Here is a 24,603-nt window from a genome sequence, read left to right on the forward strand (position 1 = left end):
GTCAAAAATGTTTGTTTTTAAACACCATGATCTACATGAAAACAAAAAATAAATAAAAAATAACCGGATATTAATGATTTTGTAAAGTCTTTGTTTAATGTCCCTACACTCTTTATGCAGAACTAAAACAACATCCCTTGTGTGCTCGAATATAATCGGTCATCCTCACAAACAAATGCTGAACAAACAGTAATAGAAATTTGTAAAAATGACTTGCTTGGACAAAATTCAGACATTTTTAGATTACCTCACTAGTCAAAATTTTAATCTTCAAAATTTAAAATACCTGCGATTTTGTGTTAAGAAGTCATCAAGTATGACATGGGTAATGAAATAAATTATATGCACTTTATGCAGAACTATTCCTCTTTAAAAAAAACAAAGAAAGGTTATCTAAAAAAACCAGCAACTAATAAACAAAATCATATATGAAAAACATAAAACAAAACAGAAATATTCTTTAAAACCTCACAACTTCACACATCTACAATTTGCAAGAGAATAATGAAAGGAGAAACGGTTTTGCATTACTTTGTGTGCTTTCAGATGCATAATAAAGAGGCTGCACGGGAACTTTGAGATTGCAAGCCTGATGCTTCAGAGAGGCAATGGAGGGCTTGGAGGCACAACAATTTGCTTAGCATGAAATTTCTTCCTTGATAAAAACAAGATTACCAACCAAATTTCCATATTGCTTGTTACTGGTATTCAGCTGTTGTTAGCTTATCCTGAAAATCAGGTGGAAATTTGGTTGGTAATCCTGTTTTTATCAAGGAAGAAATTTCATGCAAAGCAAATTTTTGTGCTTAGCAGCTCTATGAAATTGGGCCCTGGTCAATGCCTTCTTGCCCATAAATTCACAATTTCCTCATAAGGTGCCCTTTACCAAGGAAAAAATGCCCTGGTGCCCTTGCCCTTTCAAAAACGAAGCTATCAGGGCTGAGTTTGGCCCCCAATTTATTATTATGATATAAAAAAAAAACAGTTGAGGTTCAGTTGACCACTCAATGTGAACTATTACAAACCAACCACAGACGTAGAAACTAAACACATGTGAACATCTACAAAGTTGTATGTACAATGTAATGTAAAAAGTGTGTCGGTAAAGAAAGTGCTGTGTCAGATTGTGGTGTTTTTTTTAACGGGATGTCACAGGGGTTGTCCCAGGGGATGCATCTTCAAAATCCTTAAAAAAATTATCCTGCATAGTCACAATATTCAACAAATGTAAAGTCTGTCCCAACTCCTGAGCCAATATAGCTCATCTGGGCCCAATTTCATAGAGCTACTAAGCACACAAATTTGTTTAGCATGAAATTTTTGCCTTGATAAAAAAACAGGATTACCAACCAACTTTCTATCGTGATTTTCAGGATAAGCAAACAACAGCTGATGACCAGTAACAAGCAATATGCAACTAATGGCAATTTGTGTGTGGTAATCCTGTTTTTATGAAGGAAGAAATTTCATGCTAAGCAAATCATTGTGCTGAGCAGCTCTACGAAATTTGGCCCAGGCCAGTGTCTATATCTGGTTTCATTGGCTTTTAACGACTGGGATTTATATGTGTACAAGAAAACTGAGACATGAAAAAAGGCCAGGCTCCTTTTTTGGTTATAACATTCCCATTGCTTGAGCATACAGGGAACATGACTTACATGGTAGTCAGTATAATGTAGGTCTACTGCTGCCAGTCTTCGATAAGGTGCAGTTTCAGGTGGAGTTGTGGTGAGGCATTTATGGAGTAGTAAAAGTGCTATGTACAACCGCCAGCTCAGTATCACCCTGTTCTCTCTCAACTGAATGAAAGCTGAAATACAATAAAAATGTCATTAGTCAGAATTTAAAAATATGAGCATATCCTTTACAAGCCACACAATCCACTAATTGTAACACTCCACCCTAAAGAATATTTAAAGACACTGGACACTATTGGTAATTGTCAAAGACCAGTTTTTTCACTTCGTGTATCTCAACATATGCAGAACATAACAAACCTGTGCAATATAGAAAGGTTTGCGGTAACACCATGTAATGACTATCTCTAGTGAGTTGGCGTGGTTCTGAAAAGAACTGTTGGCTTCAACTCGACGTTTTCGATCAGTATGCTCTGATCGTCTTGCAGGGCATCCTAACTACATTTTTGACTACAGCGTGGTATTTAGACTTGGTTTCAAGTCTGTGATCGTGCGGTCCAGATATATTATTGGATGAAACAGCGCCCTCTCGTGAATAAACATCCGTCGTTAGAGCGAGTTTAGAGCGTGGTAGCAAATCTACGGCGGAATTCTGCGTGGCTGATGCAGATGAATAACCGCACTCTCAGACTTGAAATCAAGGGGACCGATCAGAGATCGAAAAATACTCGGACGCAAATCTGAAACTCGATTTTTTTTTCTACGGGCGATCGTGCACAAAGTGGTTTTGTTCGTGCTGAAATGATTTGCGCAAAATTGTTTGCACAATCAGTCGATCTTGCAGGAATAATTTGTGCAACGTGCAACCATGGAGGAAGAAATCTTCCTCCATGGAAACTGCCGATCGTGCAGGAATGGTTTGTGGTTTGTGCAATTGGCTTATCTGTTTGCGCAATTTGTCGATAGTATAGGAGTAGTGTGCGCAATATGCCAATAGATATGGAATAATTTGCGCAATATGAAGATCGTGCATGAATTATTTGAAAACAATGTGGGAATGGTTTGCGCAATTTGACGATAGTGCAGGATTGGTTTAGCGCCCGGACAAAATTTAACCCTGTGGAGAACCCTGAATTACCAATAGTGTCCAGTGCCTTTAGAGGGTTAGGTACTGAAAGCAAATCAATAATAAACTTGTCTCAAACCAGGAGCTTACCTGTGTGGGATACGCTGCTGGATATGACGGTGCTACAGACTGGTCCCCCGACATCAGGTTACCGGCAATACCTTCAGAAATAGTCAAAAGTATAATCGAACAGTAAGAAAAATGGCTCAGAGATTATTTGGAGAAGAATAAATTTAATAATAATATTGTTAAGTATCAATTTATCTGGTGGGAGAAGCTGTCCAGTACAATCATTCTAGTTTGAATAAATGTAGTCTTTGTAGCCATTGCTTTTTATATTAGTAGACAGCAGGTTAAGATTTATAAGTAGGCCTAAGTATAAAATACTATGGGGTTGGAGGGTTGGAAACCAACCAAACAACAACAAACAACACACATTTCATTTCATTGTTCATTCAAAAATTTCACAGGTAAAATTATTACAACTACAGTACAAAATATACATACAAAAGGCAAGAGATATAAAAAATATAAAAGCAGAATTAGCAGACTATGGTACACATTCCAAGAAAAAGACAGGACCATGGAAAACCTGAAGGACTACAAAATCAGTAAACTTATTAAATGTATAGTTTTTTTTCAAAAATACCATTATTAAATTCAAGTTCAAATTCAAATAAAAACTTCAATCACCCTCAATAAGCAATAGACCGATCCAGTAGGCTCCGCCCAGGACGCACGTGTGAGCAAGAACATGTGGGGCTCTCCAATGCCTTTCTGCACAACTCTGCCGCGCGCGCCAAGATACGTGCACGCATGTCGGACCTTAGTGTCGGACCTTCTTTGCGTTGTGATTGGTCAATACGCAATGGGACGGAGCTTAATGGATCGGTCTATTACATCAGCTGACCAGCTGCATATAAAAACATCAATAGTAATGGCTAGGAATAGACAATATACAATTATTTAAAAATATATGTTTGACAAAATGAGAAAGCAGATATATGTACAAATGGATGAAACCACAGCAATATATACAAGTGAATACATATCAAAAACATAAATCGAATGTTCATCATTAAAAACATAAAAAACAAATTATACATATACAGTCTAAACAGTTTTGCAAAAGGGGAGTCTAAATTATCGTCAAGAAGGAAGGAATTGAAACAATATCGCTGGTTAAGATTAGACAATAAACCATTCAAAGCCACATAAATAAAAGTACGTTGAAAATAAGATTTACATGCTTTGAACCATCCCACATCAAGAATTCAAGCAATGACACAACTTTATTTAGGAGGATGTTATGTGTGGCGTTTCAGTTTTCTTAAATACATATAAACCGACAAATTAAAACATGTATTTGTGATCAATATTTTCAGCATCCCCCTGGTACCGGTGTTCAGCGGTCGATTTCACAAAGAGTTAGGACTCGTCTTATCTCGAGTTAGGACGAGTAACTCATCCTAACTTAGGATTAATTTTAAGGTCTGCATGCTACAATGCAGGGTTGGGACTCGTCCTAAGTCCTAAGATTAGTCCTAAGTTAGGAAGAGTTTTGTGAAATCGAAGGCTGGTCCCAGCTACAAAGGAATTCTGAGGTTATGGGCATGCAAAATCATGTGCTTTACCGGGCTGTACACGCAAGTGCAGAATTCTGCGGTAAGTGGGGCCATAAATTGGGCCCAGGGCTCCATTTAACAAAGCAGAGGATGCTGCTTAGCAAATTTGTTGGCTAAGCAAGAAATGATTGGGATACCAGTCACAGCAACGGTAACTGTACAGTGTTCTGGCTGGTAAATTATTTTTGCTAAGCAAATATTTGTTTGTGCTAGGCAAGTTTTTTGTGTGAAGAGTACATACCGAACTGATCTTGAAGGTCATCCATTCCGTCTGATCTTAACGACGTTGATGAGATGCCTGACAAAGACTTCTCTCCCTTCATTGACTGTAGGGGGAAACAAAATCAAGCAATAGTATTTAAATGAACGTTACAGAATTGGTAAGAAACAAAATCCTGAAGATGACAGATTTACATCAAACTTACACGGTCTAATGATGATGATAGTAGAAAACATCCCTTGAAATACTTATGACTGAAATGTCATATTTGGTGAGAAATAAATAATCTAATTTCGCAGTTGGAGTTTATCGCTCAGCTAGCTTGTCTTTGAGTTAATGAAATTTCATTTGACCACTAATAACTGGTTGTACTCGGTACTTGAATACTATATTATTTAGAATAAAAACAATAATGGGAGTTCAAGGCGCAATACATGCTGAAAATCTGAGCTACAAAAAACTTCCTTGGGGCAAGTAAAACCCACATTTTACAAGCCTGGTAGGCTGCTTCGCAAAAAACTTAAAGGAACACGTTGCCTTGGATCGGACGAGTTGGTCAAAACAAAAGCGTTTGTAACCGTTTTTTATATAATGCATATGGTTGGAAAGATGTTTTAAAAGTAGAATACAATGATCCACACAAGTTTGCTTCGAAATTGCGTGGTTTTCCTTCTACTGTGCGAACTAACACGGTCGGTCATTTATGGGAGTCAAAATTTTGACCCCCATAAATGGCCGACGTGCTAGTCGACGAGGTAAATGGAAAACCACGCAATTTCGAGGCATGTTTGTGTGGATCTTTGTATTCTACTTTTACAACATCTTTCTACCCATATGCATTTTATAAAAAACGGTTACAAACGCTTTTCAAAGACCAACTCGACCGATCCAAGGCAACGTGTTCCTTTAAGTGCAAGTCCCTCATTTATCTATTTCTCAAAGACAAAAGAGGCAGGGAACGAGTACATGTTACGATCAAGTGCCTTCCTTCAAAATGAACTGTTTGCAAGAAAAGAAAAAGTTAAAAGAAAATAGCTTACATCTCTGTATTTCTGTAGATATATTTTCAGTGGTTCGGCGTAGTTATCGAAACCCAGTGTGGACATTGCAAACAGGATATCTTCACCATTAATGGTTTTTCTTTTTTCCTGATGACATCGGTCGCTCGCTCTGTGGTGTCCAATTAAGGAAGATTCTAATACAAGTTTTGAATATTTTGGCACATGTACTTTATACAATTGAAAAAAAAAACTAACATGTTACTTATTGATTTCTCAGAGGTACATTTGAACTTACTCTTCACGGAGGTGAGCATAGTTAAATACTTAATTTATGCTGTTTTATGCTGTCTTAATAGAAGTTTCATAAGGATTTAGACAAAACATTCCTAACAGTTGTCGCCCCGACGATTCGGATTATAGGAATACCCGGTCACTTGGTTGTAATTACAGGACTATCCGGTTTATTAATAGGTATTCGCGTCCCTTGCGGATATTGGGTTAAGAAAAAAAAGGCATTCGCGGTTACGGATAGGAAAACCTATTCGCCATTAACTGGATATTCAAATTATTCGCCCAGGCCTACAGGGGGCACCAAGACAACAACCAGGCAAGGGGCACGGGGGCAATCGCCTCCATTGCCTCTGTGACATATCAGGACTGAGATTGATTTAACAAAAGGATACTCGCTTGTGATGAAACTGATGAACTCTGACACGCACTCCTGCACACACTCCTTGGCCTCTTTAGATATCTGGAGAGTCAAGAACAACAAACACAATGTCATAAAAGGCAACTTTCTTATTGCAAAAAAAAGAGGAAATGGCAAATCACACTAAACTTATGCGCAGTATTTCATTTTTCTACGGCATTGTTTTTAAACTAATGAAAAGCACTAAAAGAATAGCCCATTTATTTTGTCTTATGGTATTAAGTATGCTTCAATACTCAACACATTGCAAGATATTAAACATTTTACTACACAGTGATGTACTTTTAATCAATTGAAAAAAAAATCCATGGTTGTTAGTTGATAGTGTAAACATATTGCTTTCCTTTCAGTTAATTGGTATGATGACCGTCGTACATGGGAGTTGCTGTTTTTTTTTTAGAGTAGCAGGCTTTTAAGTTCATCTTTGAGAGGGCAAGGACATTTTCATTTTGAGTAGGGCACTTCCATCGGGAAATCTTTAAGTCTATGGGCGATTTCTGAAGGAGCTATTTGTGTGTGTAGCACCAGGGCTGATCTCTAGGTAATTCCAGGCCTGGTTTGGTCAACCAATAGACCGATCCATTAAGCTCCGCCCAAGAGACCGATCCACTCAGCTCTGCCCCATTGCGTATTGACCAATCACAACGCAACGAAGGTCCGACAAATAAGGTCTGACATGCATGCGCGTATCTTGGCGCGTGCGGCAGAGTTGTGCAGAATGGCATTGGAGAGGCTCACGTGTTCTTGCTCACACATGCGTCTTGGGCGGAGCCTACTGGATTGGTCTATTGTGTATTGCGTCCATGACTATAAAGTCTGACATAAGTGCGCGTACGGTTGGAGCGCGCGACAGAGTTGTTCAGAATGGCATTGGAGAGGCTCATGTGTTCTTGCTCACATGTGCGCCGTGGGCGGAGCCTAATAGATCGGTCGACTACGAAAACGCACAGCTTGAGAGGTACAGTTTGCTTAAAACTGGTTAGTATCAATCTAATGGACATGGTTAATAAGGATTTTGTAATCAAACATCATCAACAACGTCTTCACCTTCTGAACATGTACCTTGCCAGACTTTGGGATGGCATTCTTCATAATACGGCTGACGTTAGCGATGGGTAGAAACCGGTCTTGTTCCCTGAGCGGCGAGGTGCTCTTCTCGTCTCCTACAATCTCCTCTTCTGCTCCCCCTGTTAACGAGTCATCTCCTGAGACAGAGGCAAGAAGGAAACTCAAATTATAACCAAGAGCAGAAATAGTTTAAATCATCAGAATATATATTCACATAATATTAAAATGAGCAAATCTCAATACATTTTATATTCTGCATATTCCATTTCAGACCCTTCAGTGCTAAATTCAAACTAGAGATAATTATGTAACACCCAAGCAGATCCTTGCCATTTGATTGGAGGATTGTCCGTCACGTGATAGCAAATAAAAGTACCATTGCCTGCTGAGTCACTCACCCTGCTTTTTTCGTTCCATCCGAAAAGTACCATTGCACGCTGCCAACGTGCAAAGTGACATAGTTTTCGAGAAAGAAGTAATTTTCTACGAATTTGATTTTGAGACCTCAAGTTTAGAATTTGAGGTCTCGAAATCTAGCATCTGAAAGCACACAACTTCGTGTGACAAGGGTGTTTTTTCTTTCATTATTATCTCGCAACTTCGAAGACCGATTGAGCTCAAATTTTCACCGGTTGGTTGTTTTATGTATATGTTGAGATACACCAAGTGGGAAGACTGGTCTTTAACAATTACCAATAGTGTCCACTGTCTTTAACAGAATTGACAGAGAAATATCATTTTCATAGGCAACTATTTTGTCACAAAAATGTTACACAATTATCATTCAGTTGAAAAACACAAGACCAGCGGACTCAACCAGTCAATAGTTTACTGGTCCGACACTAAAATCACTAGCCTCTGGTCCAGTGTTAGATTCAAGCCGCGGACGGTGAGGAAATACATGAACAAAATGATTAGGGTACAACCAACCATCTGTAGTATAGAGTGCTGTTGAGAGATTTCCATAGTCGCCTGCCATGGTCAACACCTGTGGGCTATCTGTGGTTGCCTCTGTACTGTCCATTACGTCAAGAGGGTACTGCGGACTACTGTAGTGTTAATGTTCTATACTTATCACCAAGCAACAAAGCACCATCTGTAACAATAGGATTCATCATGAAAGTTTATAAGTATGACTGAAAAAGGAATATTACAGAATTGGTAAGAAACAAAAATCGTGAAGATCACAGATCTAAATAAAACTTACACATTATGATGAGGATAGTAGAAGGCATTCCTTGAAATATTTCTGTCTGTTTATCGCTCAGTGAGCGTTTTTTATTAATTTTTGTTTTGGCATCGATGCAATGCAAAAAATTTGTAATCGGTTTTCCACTATTCTCTCGTGACCCAGATGGCCGATCGATCTCAAACTTCTACAGGTTTGTCATGTACATGTATATGGTGGATTACATAAAGTGCTTACAATGCCAGCAACTTTTATTATGCTAGCAAAACCAATTCTGTAATGTTCCTTTAAACACCACTTTGGTCATGGCCTTGTGCCCCTTTCAAGTAGAAATTTACAATTTTCCTAAAGAGCTACAAAATGTACATGTACATGATGTAAGAGATGCCCTTTGTTTTAAACCAAGGAAAAACTGACTTGGTGCCTTTTGAAAAATGAAGAACCAGGACAATGATGAATATACATTACGGATTACCTTCCAGACGGCGCCACAACTTTTTCACTCATTTTTTCAAAAAGGGATATCTTATTGACGTAAAGTTGATACTATATTATTTCAGATATCGAATGAAAAAGTGGTGGCGCCATACGGAAACTTTTCAAACATTACTTTTCACTCTAGCTAGCAGTCTAAAAACAACATTAGACAATGAAACACCCTCCCCCCTAATTAGCAACAACAAAGAAACAAAGCACAATATTTTACAAATGAAAGGAGAAAATGTTTTTGATTTTATTTCAAAATTGATTTTCACTTTTTGATAAATAAAATAAAATAGTAATGTATCTCAATTTCATTCTAAATTCTAATTTCAAACAAATGAGACATTCCTCTTTTGGGGTAAAAATTAGTGAGAAAGTAAGTGATGGCACTGCCGCACTGGGCAGGATACGGAAATCTTGTCGGTTGTCTTTACTATGTTCACATGTCTCCTACTAATCAAACGCAACATGCAGTGCAGCAAATTACGACTCATTCAGTTGTTTGTAAAAATACAAGGGCCTCAAAAAATCGGCATTGCACGTCGTTTTATTTAGCTCGCCACCCCAAACAAAACGATAGCGTGCAACACACACAACGAACAGCAACAATACAAAACGCATTGAACACTACCAAACATTTCAACACCAAACGACAAATCAATTCCCAAAATAAAAGCAACATTGTTCCCCACAGACCCCTAACCAATTTAGACAATCAAAAGACGAGCCAAACCAGGTCTAACTAATCATTGGACTACCGAGAATTCTTACCGGCACTCGGCGGTAGTTTTCGAGGAGTTGGTTGGCTGGCAGGTACGGTCTCTTTATCCGAGAAGACGAACCAGAGAAGCCCGTGTGAATCAATGGCGGTTCTGTCAACCTCATCACCATGACCTCGTTATTATGTTCGATCCCTCAAACGCATACAATGTGGACTGTGAACAAAAGTTCCAGGCTCCTGGACACGTGGTCGACAAACTGCCAGCATACTGACTGCGCATCAAAAGATCGTAGCGCCGTGCGCATGCATATTTTATGCACAGTCGGTGTTATTATTTTGTTATGCAAAGGCTTTATAATTAAATTGGCACGTTTTTGGATATTATTTGAATTTAAAGATAAATTATGAACAGGATTCACAATGAGCAAAAAAAGTGTGCTCATTTCTTGACAAAAATCAACTGTTTTTCAATGTTTTTGAACAACACTGAACTATTCACATTGGCTTCTAAGTTCTAAATGATGGTGCATTGTTTATGGTTCCTGGTTCCTCCATGGTTCCTCCTTGGTTCCTGTATGGTTCCTCCATCCATGGTTCCTCCATGGTATCTCCATTGATCCTCCATGGTTCCTCCATCATGGTTCCTCTGTACGCGGTACTGGTTCCTGTATGGTTCCTCCATGGTTCCTGTATGGTTCCTCCATGGTTCCTCCATGGTTCATGTGGCTCCTTTATTGGTTCCCTGTGGTTTCTCCATGGCTCCTCCATGGCTCCTCCTTGGTTCCTGCATGGTTCCTCCTTCCTTCCTCCATGGTTCCTCTATGGTTCCTCCATGGTTCCCCCATATGGTTCCTCATATGTGGCTCCTATGGTTCCCACATGATTCTTACACGGTTCATACATGGTTCCTCTATATGGTGATACCCCATGGTTCCTCTGTTCCTCCATGGTTCCTCTTAATGTGGTTCCTCTATGGTTCCCCGATGGTTCCCCGATGGTTACTCCATGATTATTCCCATGGTTCCTCTGTGGTTCCTCCGTGCTTCGAACAGGATTTGAACCAACATTCTTCTAAATGCTCAAGCTCACAGCAATAACAAATACATTTTCTTGTTTCTTCCCAATCAAATTCTCCAGAGTAATTTGAAGACATTAATATTTAACACATCACAACACAAACATTATAATCAACATTTGATTCTCTTTATTGAGGTTGAAAATGTATTGCCAGCATGCTATATTGTGCAATCAACTTAACTTTGCAGATTTTTCATTCAAAGTAAGAAATACAGTATTTAATTTGAAGTATAATTTATATAAAGCTAGCTCCAATACATTATTAGTTAAAGATTGTTTTAAATCAATAAGGAAGATCTTAAAGACAGTGTACACTATTGGTAATTGTCAAAGAGCAGTCTTAATTCTCACTAGGTGTATCTCAACATATGCATAAAATAACAAACCTGTGAAAATTTGAGCTCGATCGGTCGTCGGAGTTGCGAGATAACTGTGAAAGAAAAAACACCCTTGTCACACGAAGTTGTGTGCTTTCAGATTATTGATTTCGAGACCTCAAGTTCTAAACTTGAGGTCTCGAAATCAAATTGTGGAAAATTACTTCTTTCTCCAAAACTAGGTCACTTCAGAGGGAGCTGTTTCTCACAATGTTTTATACTATCAACCTCTCCCCATTACTCGTTTCCAAGTAAGGTTTTATGCCAATAATTATTTTGAGTAATTACCAATAGTGTCCACTGCCTTTAAGTTTTCCTCAATCAATTGTTTTATATAGACTTTTCTATTCAGCGTTATAGCCCAACTTTTTCCCCAAACAAAGGTTAGAAAACTATGGGAAGCCATCAATGCAAAGCATAAATAGATAGCCACAGTCTGTAGCAATGTTACACAAATAGTTATTCAGAAATAGTGGTGAATTGGGCGAAAACAAAACAACCAATAAAAGGAATTATAGATGTAAAATTTGCATCGGGAATAAAAAATATTACCCTTATACACCGATGCGTGTAAGCATTGTATACTCAGTACTTTCCCCAAGTCCTGTGAAAAAAACAAAACAGGCATTTTTACTCGGAAGGGGTTCGAACCCACGATCATTGCAATTCTAGAGCAGTGACAATTACAGGATGTATTATTATTATTTTTTATTTTATTTTTGCAAAAATGTTGTAGCTTGATTGAATGTTTGTTGAGGTGTTGGTTGGTTTGTTTGAGGTGTTAGTTTGAGGTGTTTGCTTATTTGTCTGCCTTAGTTGGGGTGTTTGTTTTTGTGTTTCGTTTATCCGTCTTGTTTTGATGTTTATGTTGTTAGTACGCATTGTTTTATAATTTAAATGATCTTATTATTACCTTCCTTTGTTTTCTAAAAGCATCCCAGCCTACAAGCTTTGCTTTAATGGGCCATGCCTCCATACAGTTTTCAGTCTTGTAAAATCCTATCGCTTGTATTTGTATATTGTGTTTGTATGGAAATAAATGTTGATTGATTGATTGATTGATTGATTGAATGTTTTGCTAATATTCGTCTGTCCTTAACAAACAGCAGTTTGTTTATCAACAGTAGAAAGACATATGATTTAGTGTGTATGTGAAGCCCATTATACAAACAAAATAACTACAGGAACTTTTTAATTAAAGATAAATATTTTTTCTTTCTATAATTTGCCTACGTTCATCATTTATTTTTAATAAAAATATCTTTACCCCAGTGCAAGTGATTTTTTGATCTTTCTCAGATTTTATATTAACTCAAAAATATGTGTACAGCTTAGCTTACAGCCATCTGTTTATTTATAAAAGTTACTGCATAAACAAAACTAATTTATCATATTTTTTACTTTTTTTCCATTCAATAAAGTAATGACCCATACATTTATATTTGTTTTAAATTCCATTATTAAATTTCCAGTAGAAAACAAAGAACACTAAATGAGAGGTTTTACCTCTCTGTATAAGGGCATTTTGGCAGTGTTGCTATTTTCATAAATTAGACAAACAGTTTTTATGCAAATTCAACACTTTCAATTGTGGTAAAGCTATTAAAACTTGGCTGGTATTAAAGCGAGGTCCAACTTCAAAGAGCTTCTTAAGCAACCTCGCTACCATGGGCAGCGCGCCGTATCACCTGCTAGCTCTGCATACGTCTCTAACCCCTGGGAGGGAAACTCCAATCCGTGTCTTTGATTGGCTATCATATACGCGCAACATTTGAAACGCTGTGCGTCTTCAAAAAGCTCTATACGCCGAAACGCGTGCGTATAAAGATGTACGTATTCACTTTTTTTGTCACGCAACACTGAACACCAAGGCAAGTTTATGACTTTTGTTACACACAGCGCATCCAGCGTGTGCGCCACTAACGCCCAACCCAGAACGGATCAACCACAGGACTAGTAATATCCCACATATTTGGATATTTTGGAGGTACATTTCCAGGGGTTATGATCGAGCAAGGCATGCTGGGAATAAAATGGCGCGCCGAGATTGATCACCCCTGGGAACGAGGTTACTTCTTAAGCACCTCGTGTTTTTTTGTTTTTTTTAAGTACAATTAAATGTTATCATCAAAATCAAGAATATTTAAACTTTGTTATTCAATACAAAAGATTAGCGAAAATTAAGCGCGTTATAATTCACCAAACAACTTAAAATACTATAACCTTATGGTCCAGAAATTAACTTTATTATTCTTTTCATTGTTCAACACTAAGTTATTTAGTATTCTTTACCATTTTTCTTGATCAAAACAGTCAAACAATAACAATCTGTATTAGCGTACAAGCTAATAGATTGTACATTGAATGCTTCGGTGAGTATTCATTGCAGTACTCCTAATTTATCCTAGTGTAAGCTTGCGCGCCATGTGTAAGTTTTAACACTTCGCAGCGTGTTTATATCGCGCGTTCTAACTTGTTAAACTGTTACGGGTAATTATGAATATAGATAATGGGTGCATTTGATTGGCTGTGACGTCATTCCAGGGGCTCACCCGGGTCAGCCCCCAGTGCCCTGCTTGTGGAACGGGTCACTTGGGGCTGCCCCGACTGGTGCATGACGTCACCACGAGATGGCGAGCATCGTTCGTTCAGGTCTCGTCAGGATGAGCACCTCGGGGTTGACACAGGGAAGCCACTACGGAATGACTAAAGAAACCCCTTCATCTCCTCAGCAAGGTTATTACTCCCATTCATCATCATCGTCAAAATCATCCACTTCATCGGAGTCTTCTTCACTGTCATCTAAACAGAAAAAAAGGGAACATAATGTTTTATACTATCAACAACTCTCCATTGCTTGTTACCAAGTAAGATGTAATGCTTACAATAATTTGAGGAACTACCAATCATGTCCAGTGTTTTTAAGTTAGAGTTAGTTTGAGCACCTAGCTAGAGTCTCCTGACGATGACTAGATCAAGCTAGTCGAAACGTTGAGAACATTTCAAGAACCGACGCCGCGGTAGTGCAGTTAATTAAGATCCTATAAGCTAAAGTAGTAGTCCCAGCCTATTTTCTAAACCTTCCGCTCAGGTAATAGTTAAAAAAACAGGACAGTTCTTTTACTGAGAAGTCTTCCGAACAATCTGATTAATCTGCTCCGAGGTGGTAGAATATAGAAAGACAGTTCTCTAAAGAGCAAACTCTACCTGGCAAGTAGATACACAAATGGTGTTATCGTAAACCAAATATATTTATAGCTATAGTTACTTTTTCTTTGCCACACCATGCAAAGCTTCAAACATCACTTACCTGAGTGTATAACTTGCTTCCTGGATTGGAGAGCATTGAGTAAAGCTAATCCTAAACCATCTTGAGGGGCATTCGGGGCTACTTCAGACTCGCGCTCAGTCGCATCAACCTGTGGACAGATACAGAATAGAAAATTGTGGCTAGGCAAATTGGTGACCTTTAACTTAAAAACTTATGGTCAACAGGTACATTATGGGTTGAATCAGGACCGAATCGCTAAAAGCACTTATTTCTGCAGGTACATTTTTGGGCCTTATTTGCAAAATTTCAAAATGGCCGCTTAATCCTGTACTTCTAAGCAGTTATTTTTTGTACAAAACTTTTATTTGAAAGCCAAGTCATTTTGAAAACTGTACTTTGGAGGTTTGCTCTGATCATCTCATTACATGGTGTTACCGCAAACCTTTCTATATCGTACTCAAAGTTGTGTCTCGACCCGTACTTATTTCGTGTACATCCGGGCCATTTTATGAGATACAATGTTTTTACACTGACACAAGGAACTGCATCCTGACCTTTTTCAGAGCCTTTCCTCCTCTGATCTGATCCAGTAGAGCTCCTCTTCCAGTGCTGGCAGGAGCAGGTTTGTCGTCCGGATCCACTCGCTTCAAAGCAAAACCCTTATGGATGTCATTAAGTAGCCCTCCACGACTATTACCACCACCGCCCCCACCACCACCCCCGCTTACAGGAGGCGGGGGTGGCACTGCACCCATACCAGGTGGAGGGGGTGGGGGAGGGGGTGGGGGACCTCCTCCTCCTCCTCCACCAGATGGTATAGGAGGTGGTGGAGCAGGGGCCGCAGCAGGGCGTGAGTGATGGTGCATGCTTGGTGGAGGCATGGGTGGAGCTGCCATTGGGGGCGTAGGGGGAAGGGCACGGGAGGGTGGTGGGGGTGGAGGCACCCCACGGTATGATTGCGAAGGGGGAGGCGGTGGTGCAGGACCACGGTTTGGGGGTGGTGGGGGAACCCCACGGTTTCCCATGGGTGGTGGAGGAAGTGGAGCGGAACTGCGAGAGGGAGGGGGAGGGGGCGCCTGGTTTGTATCTTGAAAGGAAGAGAGACAAAGAAATAACAAAATGCAAATTTAACACAATAAAAGTAAAAGTTTGTGAGTTGAATCAACACGAATCTAAATCAATAATCACAGTTTCAAGAATCTTGTTTACTCCTATGAAACCACATGAGATCATTTGAACGGAACTGTTTTAGGCTTCAAATCTGTTGAGAAATCTACTTAAGAGTTGAGGTGGTTTAAGACCCAGTAAAAAGTTGAAAGCACTAGGTTGAGCACTAAGGAGTTGAGTGGTTTCAGACCCAGTAAAAGAGTAGAAAGAATTGCTTTATTTTATTTTAAGAAGCTGACTGTGCATGTTTTCAATGCATTTGGCCTGTGGAATTATTGTAAATAAATCAAAGTGAAACTAAAGAAGGCGTCCAATCAATAAATATTTCAAGACTGACGTTGGTTCTCACACCGTCATGCCTAGAGCTAAAATCTCAAAAATTAAAAGACACACCAAGCTGGAGTCGATTTCACAAAGAGTTAGGACTCGTCTTATCTCGAGTTAGGACGAGTAACTCGTCCTAAACTCGTCCTAACTTAGGATTAATCTTAAGGTCTGCATGCTACAATGCAGGGTAGGGACTCGTCCTAAGTATTAAGATTAATCTTAAGTTAGGAAGAGTTTTGTGAAATCGACGACAGGGCACACAATTTGGATGTCATTGGATGAACGTGCAAATTACTGGGAAAATGGCATGCAAGTCTGGCTTTCCACTAATTAATCTAGACCCAGAACGTCCAAGGTGTTACAATTCAGATTTTATAGACTCTGTGGCCCTTTTCAAAACCAGGGCTTTGGCTTGGGATTCGGCTCAGGCTAGCTTTGCTCCAAGCTCGTTTGGACAATTGCACTGGCTTTTCGTGCACGCTCAGGGCTAAAGACGAGAGGACGGAGCCTGAAGCCACATCCAAAGCCGAAGTTTCAAAAAGCTCCTGTGTATCACCAGGAACATTTTTTTTTTTAAATACAGGAGAAGGTACATTTAGTTCTTTCTGCTCTATCAGCCATGCTTCGGACTGATGATCCCAAGCCAACATCCGTATGGACTGTAAAAGGGGCAACCCTGTTTCAGCCCTAGGAGTAGGTGGCAATGGCCTCTGGAAAAAAAATAAATTGTAGCACACACCTTGAAGTGGCCTTCAGGCCTTGTGCGTCTGGCAATGTGCTTTACTTCTTAAAAATAAAGCATACATTTTCTGGAAGGCACAAGGAGGTTTGAGAAAATCCTGAAATCAGTAAAACAAATCTTGAGAAACACATGCCTGCTTTCTACTTACCGGCAAGGTTTTTGATGGCCTCGAAACCACCATGTTCCTCCACAAAGTCCTTGATGAACAAGGCTGTATTCTGATCCTTTAGGTCTGCATCCGACACACCGATTTTGCGAAACCAATCTTTGAGGACTGGATCCATCTCTTCAACCTGTGGTACAGAAAGATATGATAGTTTAGATTAAACCCATATCCCTTCTAAGGGAGCAGTCGATTAGCTTCCCTGGGTCGACCCCGCAGTGCTCACTCGGGTGAGCCCCTGACTAAGAGCTAAACGAACGATCACTCACCCTGTCATGGTGACCTCATGCACCACGGGCCAGCCCCCAAGTGACCCACTCAAACAAGCAGGGCACTTGGGGCTGACCCAGGTGAGCCCCTGGAATGACGTCAAAGTTATTTGAAAGTACACCGCGGGCAGATCAGGGTCGTCCCAGGGAAGCTAGTCGAAGGCAGCCTAAAGTAAAGTCTGTCCCTAGCCAAGTTGGTGGAGGTACCAATGATAAAATATCTGGCTGAAATGTTGAACTTCAAAAAATCGGGTTTGAGTCCACTTTCAGCGGATTATTTATTGTGAACAATTTATTGATTTCAAAGTACTTACATCAAAGCCCTTTTCAGGATCCCATCCAACATGGCTGACATGCCTGCAAAGGAATGAAAACAAAATTAGTTGAATTTTAGCAGTGAAGGAAGACAAACAAATATAAGTATTGTTTGAAGCTTTGCATGGTGTGGAGAAATAGGAAGAGACTTTAAATAGTTAGTAAACTTGCGTGTACAACCATGTGTAAATCTCTTTTGTGTGTGTGTTGGCTCTGAGAAGAGCCGGTTTGGTCTGCCCGTTTCGAACAGTATACTCTGCTCGTCTTAATTTTTTATAGTTTCTTCCTAGAAAGACTCTGCTAGGGTCGCAACGTCAGGCTTTTACCTTTTTGTGTACCCTTTTGGTATATAAGCAGTTTGCTACAAGTTTATTCTATATTCTCCAAGTTGAAACTTGATTTACATAATGTAATTTAAAAGCAGTGCTGTTTAAATGACCCCAAGATGTTTTTGAAAGTTTATGAATAGTCATAACTTCAGGCTTTGAATTTTTGTTTTGTTTTGCATTTAAACAATTGATCCTTCTCAAAATTGAGACTTGATTTACGGAATGTAATTTAAAACCAGTGCTGTACTAAAGGGCAATGTCATAGATTTCACCAAACTCTTCCTAACTTAGGATTTATCTAAGAACAAGTAAAGTTCCAAATGTAACCATAGGCGTTAGGACGCATTGAATCCATCCTACATGTAAGTTAGGACGAGTACTCGGATAGGATTAATCCTAGCGTTTTGTGAAATCGGCTGCTGAACCTTGTAAATATTTTGAATACTCACTTGAAATCTTGTGGTGTTCCGATGTCCGCTTTGGTAATCTTTCCTTTCTTACCCTTGTCCTTCTTCTTGTCCTTTTTCTTGCTTGTAGGTGTGTCGATTGTTGTTGGAGAGGAAGGTTGCGCATTGCTACCTAATAAAGTTGAATTAAGTTTAAAAGGAATATGGTATTAGAATTGGAATTTGTGGTTTGTACATTTCTCACTGTAACAGTCAATCCCGACTTCAACATGGGGATCATGCAGGGCCCAATTTCATAGAGCTGCTAAGCACAAAAGTTTGCTTAGCATGAAATTTCTTCCTTGATATAAACAGGATTACAACCAAACTTCCATGTGATATCAGTAACAAGCAATAAGCAACAATTTGGTTTGTAATCCTGTTTTTATCTAGGTATGAAATGTTATGATAAGCAAATTGTTGTGCTTAGCAGCTCTATGATATTTGGCCCAGGTAGGTGTTTTGGCTGTTTATATGGCCGATTCTGGCTTCATAAAGCCATGATTTGAAAGTTAAGAACATGTCCACATTGAGTTTAGTTATGCTACAGCCAGTGGTTGGGCGGGCTTGCCAAGGACTCACAATTTTGCCCAGCACTCCGAGCAAAATACTTTGTGCAGCCCAGCACAGATTTGCCCAAGAATAAATCAAAATATTGTCTCTCATTGATCTGCCACACAGCTAATGATAAAGAGTAACAAGCAGCAGAGAAAGAACACAGTCAAAAGGCCATTCAACTTATTGTATGGCCCCGTAACACAAACAGTTTGGAAACCAGGCCTCATGAAGTCTGAAGCTTGCACTTCAGCAATAATGGCCTCATAATAGAACGATCCATTAAGCTCCGCCCCACCATTGCACAACCAAAAGTCCGACACTATGAAGTCCGACATGCGTGCGCGTATGCTTGTCGCGTGCGGCAGAGTTGTGGAGAATGGCATTGGAGAGGCGCACGTGTTCTTGCTCACACATGAGCCGTGGGCGGACCCTAATGGATCAGTGAATAATTTAGTTTGCTTGTCCTTGTATACTTCAAAAACATTTGATTCAATGCCCACCACTAGAATTGGTAATCTAGCAACAGACACAACCAAAGCTGCCTTTGAAAAACTGAAGGAAAAAAAGAGAAGAAGAATGTATTTCAACTCCACAAAGTCATTCCAATGATAGCTCATTTTTGCCATGATTTGATTTTCTAAGCTTGCAGTCATTTTGCAGATGTACATTTGCAGCTGAAAAAAAGTTGCCTGCTTTAGAGCAAGATGACTATGAAATTGATTGAGAGATAGAAATAATTAACAAATCTAGCAGGCTTGGCACCAAGAAAGCAGGCTACAGCATTTTAAGAAAGAATGAGATAGATAAGTACATATTCAGTTTTCACAATTTCTGCGTCAATTAAATATTGCCGAGGACTACCACTGCTTTTGCATCTAGATAGAATTTTTGTTAGGGTTGTTGTTAATACACTCTGACTGCAATAGAAGGGAGAATGATGAGGATGTCACATCACAAGATGGGGAGACATCTTAATACTTTACTACAACTACTACAGGTATAAGTCATTCTCTCTCAAGTAAAGCTAATAAAAGGCACTGTACATGTTTGGTAATTACTCAAAATTATTAGATAAAACCTTACTCGGTAACAAGCAATGTAGAGCTTTTAATAGTATAAAACATTGTGAGAAACAACTTCATCTGAAGTTACATAGTTTTTGAGGAATAGGTAATATCACTAAAAATAATAAAAGATTTCTGGCCAGAAGCCTTTTATTCCTATCTGAACTATTTTAGTAAAGTTCTGTTTCCCTCCCTGTTCTGGCCAAACACACAACTAAAAGGCTTCTTAATTAGCCATCTGCTGCTGGTGTTAAATAATCTTTCCATTTGTAAAAAAAATGAAAAAAATCAAACACAAAATCAGCGTTCATTTGTGTTGGCATTTGCAGTTTCATTGTATACAACTCCCTTTTTATTTTCTCGCAACGGAAAGAAGACGCTTGATCTGCATCAAGGAAAAGAAGTATTTTTGCTTAAGTTTAAAAAGAAGAAGAAATGTATACATGTTACAGGGCAAAAAAAGAAAGACTTTTCACTCTTCTCAGAACATTCAAGCATCTACTACGCTACTCCAACAAACACACACACACATTTAAATAACAGTTGACTGACACTGACAGCATGCTAGCTAAAAAATGCCTGAGGTTTCTGAAAAAGAAACGCACTGATTGGTTAGTTTGTTTGACAGCTGGTATTTAGCAACCAATTAAAATAGCAAAATGGATGGATTCCAAGTCAAAATTTAAGTTCCCTAAAATTTCTTTTTTCAATGTGCATGCCAGCTATATAGGTATAGACCAATAGCAATTGCAACAGACATTTTGTTAAGTTTTATTAAGCAAACCATACCTCAAAAACCTTCAACTTTAAAGGTGCACTGTCACATGATCACAGAGAGACTGTGGCCAGACATTTAAATCTGAATTCTCACCCAGTAACCATGGTAACCGCATACTGAGCCAGCAATAATAATGGCGACGCCCTTTTAAATCTTCTGTTGCGTGAGAGTTCATATTATTTTCATGTCCAGCCACAAGTTAACTTGGTTCCATAGAGTTATATATAAGAACTAGAGGGCGCACTGGTGATGCTGCTTGCACAAACGCGACAGGACCACAAGGAGACAAGCGCGCGCCATTCTGAACGCGCGCTGAATAAGGAACACAGGTTGGAGTTTGTGTTAATTGAACTACTATACTAGTTATTATACTAGTAATAATATAATATAGTACTAGTAATATATACTTCAGCTTTCAATTCACACCTTCCCTCAAAGAATTCCAAAAAATATAAAAATATATAAGAATTATGGTTTTGAGATACAAGACCTGTGATCTTGTGAAGAATTACATGCAACTCAAACCCGATCTATTTGATAGACCTATTGACTGGGTACAGTTATTTCACACAACGAATGCTTCAGCTTTCTTTTTTTACAAAAATAATAAAACGATAAGGAAATTTTTTACAAAAATAATAAAACGATAAGGAAATACAAAAAAAAAAAACCAATAATAATAAAAATCCAAGGCATTTTAGATGGTATTTTAGTCGTACAGAATCTGAGAAAATGAAAACATTACTACGCATTCATGACCCTCTCGAAGAGAAACAGATTTATTTAGCATGGATAAATTTGTCTGGCTTCTTGTTAGTGCCTATCTTTTTTGAACCCCTACAATTTTGCAGGATGCGGCTTAAAGGCAGTGGACACTATTGGTCATTACTCAAAATAATTATTAATATAAAACCCTTCTTGATTACGAGTAATGGGGAGAGGTTGATAGTATAAAGCATTGTGAGTAATGGCTCCCTCTGAAGTAATATAGTTTTCGAGATGAAAGTACTTTTCCACGAATTTGATTTCGAGACCTCAGATTTAGAATTTGAGGTCTCGAAATCAAGCATCTGAAAGCACACAAATTTGTATGATAAGGGTGTTTTTTCTTTCAATGTTATCTCGCAACTTCAATGACCGATTGAGCTCAAATTTTCACAGGTTTGTTATTTTATGCATACATGTATGTTGAGATACAACAGCTATGAAGACTAGTCTTTGACAATTACTAGTGTCCACTGTCTTTAAACCCATTGCAATAATAAATAGAGAAGGGTTACAACTGTAACTTGGGCATTACAAAAAACAAACAAAATTTGTTATACTGCACTACCGCACAATGTTAGTTGATTGGAAGGAAGTTAATGCATTCCATAATATCACCATGCGCTTTAAGGAACACTGGACACGAAAAAACATCGGCAAGAAACAGAGTCAGTTCTAGGGACATGCTCTGAGCCTGTTGCTGCATGAGGCACACTCTTAAATAAAAAGGCAACCACAAACAAACTGCTGGCGAGTTTGAAGTGGTTTTTTTATAGACCGTTCCATCTTAGCCCGCACGTGCAAGTGCTGTCACTGCTGTGGACTGTGCCGCCATTGCTGGGTCGCGGCAGCGCGATGTTTTGTACACGGACACATAGAAAACTTTCAACGATTTACACAACTTTTGTGACAGGAAGGCATGACAATTAACGTAGGGATGTATACAACACTGACCATAAATATTAACTACTAATCAAAAATTTCTTTCCTGAAAACTGGGCAGACAATAGGTGAGTACAGCGTGATAGACGTGAAAACTGACTGGCAAGGTATGTTGTATCAGCAAAGTTTTTTGACAGAATTTTCATTATTTACATTCTGTTTCAAATTGTTGAATAATTCCATAAGTTGTCATTCTGTCCTGTCATGGAAAGTGTGTAAATCATTGAGAAAGAAACTTAATTTAAGTAAAAAGTTAAAGGAACACGTTGCCTTGGATCGGTCGAGTTGGTCTTTGAAAAGCGTTTGTAACCGTTTGTTATCAAATGCAGATGATTGGGAAAATATTTTAAAAGTAGAATAGAATGATCCACACAAGTATCTCTCGAAATTGCGTGGTTTTCCTTTAACCTCGTCGACAAACACGGTCGGCTATTATGTGAGTCAAACTTTTGACTTCCATAAATGGCCGACCGTGTTAGTTCGCAAAGTAGAAGGAAAATGTGTGCAGCTCATTGTATTCTACTTATAAAACATATTTCTAATCATATGCAAAATATAACTACGGTTACAAACCCTTTTCAAAGACCAACTCGATAGATCCAAGGCAACGTGTTCCTTTAAAAAGATGAGGATCTTGCCATGTCTTTATGTACAAAACATTGCACTGCCACGACCCTACAATGGCGGCGCGACCACAAGCAGTGTGCAGCACTTGCGCGCTTGGAATGGTCCATTTATAGGGAGGGGAAAAAAGGGGGGAACCTATTACCACGAGGGGAGTGGGAGTCGCTGGTAGAAAACCGACGTTGTTTCTGGCGGTAAGATGGTGATCTGCTTTGACTATGTAATCTGGGATCGGAATGGGACACCGGGACTGCTGATGAACTTCTCCTATTGTCTAATAATTTGTGAGAAAAATGATGGTCAAGTTTTGTCTTATTGAAAGGTAGGGTCAACGCTATTATTTATAGACAATATAAAGAAATATATATGCAATAAAAAATCACATGTGAAAGTTTCAGTTGAAGAAAGTGTCATTTTGCAGAGAAAACAGAAAAGAAACGACAAATTTACAGTGTGTACTAACCGCATCTCTAGGCATAGCATTCCAGAATGGACACCAAGCGTCAGAATGTGAGAAATGGTTCATCCCATTGCTTTTACTGAATTCTAATCAAGGGGCATTTTGGCAGAATGCTAATAACTAACACTGTATTGGATACAACAGATTCCATTAGTACTTTTCTAAGAAACAGAACAAAAATATAATCTGTCTGAATGAAAACATAGAAAGCATTAATAAAGCATCATAAAAATTATGTTTTAAACTACAAAATGTGGTGAATTCTATTTCTTTTTGTGTCTACATGTAGGTGGTAAGTAGCAGATTCACTGATAGTGAATTTTGTTTAAAAATAGTTAATGGCCTGGCCCTTTGACCGTAGTAAAGTGTTTTTCAAAGGTTTTTATTTTAGCCTTTAAAGGCAGTGGACACTATTGGTAATTACTCAAAATAATTATTAGCATAAAACCAATGAGTAATGGGGAGAGGTTGATTGTTGATAGTATAAAACATTGTGAGAAACGGCTCCCTCTGAAGTGACATAGTTTTTCGAGAAAGAAGTTATTTTCCACGAATTTGATTTCGAGACCTCAGATTTAGAACTTGAGGTCTCGAAATCAACCATCTAAACGCACACAACGTCGTGTGACAAGGGTGTTTTTTTCTTTCATTATCATCTCGCAATAATTTTGATGAACGAATGAGCTAAAATTTTCACAGGTTTGTTATTTTATGAATATGTTGAGATACACCAAGAGAGAAGACTGGTATTTGACATTTACCAATAGTCCCCACTGCCTGTAAGAAAGACTCTCCTATGGTGGATAGGTCAGAACACTAACTATTTCTTGCATTTGAACCATAAGTAAGTATGACTGGTGAGCAGTAGCAACAGCTAACTCTATTTTTCTCCCTAATGAATATCATCAAATGAAAATAATCAACATAAACCACAAGGGAAACTGAGTGGGTAATAATTTTTAAAGATTTTGGCGGTGCTGAACAAAGAATTGACTGGAGTGAGATTCGAAACAATGACCTCCGGATTAACAGTCCGGCGCTCTACCAACTGAGCTATTTAGCCCTACGTTGGTGGTGTCCCTATTTTGTCAATATCTTTGTTTGGACACCGCCAACATACATGTAGGGCTAGATAGCTCCGGTAGGTAGA

General features: G+C 38.8%; 2 protein-coding genes across 4 annotated transcripts in view; both read right to left on the bottom strand.

Annotated features, from left to right (window-relative positions):
- Positions 1-45: 45 nt before the first annotated feature.
- On the bottom strand, positions 46-9,938 carry LOC139954433 (uncharacterized). 3 transcript variants are annotated; one of them, XR_011788114.1, is made up of 9 exons: positions 9,830-9,938; positions 8,317-8,482; positions 7,366-7,523; positions 6,293-6,360; positions 5,649-5,778; positions 4,630-4,714; positions 2,854-2,924; positions 519-1,810; positions 46-467 (listed from the first exon to the last, which is right to left on the bottom strand). XR_011788114.1 is itself a non-coding variant. In XM_071954233.1 (8 exons), the coding sequence occupies exons 2-8, from the start codon at positions 8,408-8,410 to the stop codon at positions 1,796-1,798; spliced, it is 606 nt and encodes a 201-aa protein (XP_071810334.1). In that variant the 5' UTR covers positions 8,411-8,482; positions 9,830-9,938; the 3' UTR covers positions 514-1,795. The 3 variants fall into 3 exon arrangements, 2 of the variants coding, with proteins under 2 accessions (XP_071810334.1, XP_071810333.1); XM_071954233.1 differs by lacking the exon at positions 46-467 and having other exon boundaries at positions 514-1,810; positions 7,381-7,523; XM_071954232.1 differs by lacking the exon at positions 46-467 and having other exon boundaries at positions 514-1,810.
- A 1,022-nt stretch (positions 9,939-10,960) lies between these two features.
- Positions 10,961-24,603, bottom strand: part of LOC139954431 (uncharacterized) — a 95,789-nt gene continuing 82,146 nt past the window's right edge. The window contains exons 13-19 of the mRNA XM_071954230.1: positions 23,139-23,267; positions 18,266-18,395; positions 17,487-17,529; positions 16,889-17,033; positions 15,059-15,591; positions 14,544-14,652; positions 10,961-14,035 (exon numbers count right to left, since the gene is read on the bottom strand). Coding sequence (XP_071810331.1) covers positions 13,974-14,035; positions 14,544-14,652; positions 15,059-15,591; positions 16,889-17,033; positions 17,487-17,529; positions 18,266-18,395; positions 23,139-23,267 — 1,151 coding nt within the window. The 3' untranslated portion in view covers positions 10,961-13,973. The remainder of the gene's footprint in view (positions 14,036-14,543; positions 14,653-15,058; positions 15,592-16,888; positions 17,034-17,486; positions 17,530-18,265; positions 18,396-23,138; positions 23,268-24,603) is intronic.

Source organism: Asterias amurensis, chromosome 2 (genome assembly GCF_032118995.1).
Source record: "Asterias amurensis chromosome 2, ASM3211899v1".
Classification (NCBI taxonomy): domain Eukaryota; kingdom Metazoa; phylum Echinodermata; class Asteroidea; order Forcipulatida; family Asteriidae; genus Asterias; species Asterias amurensis.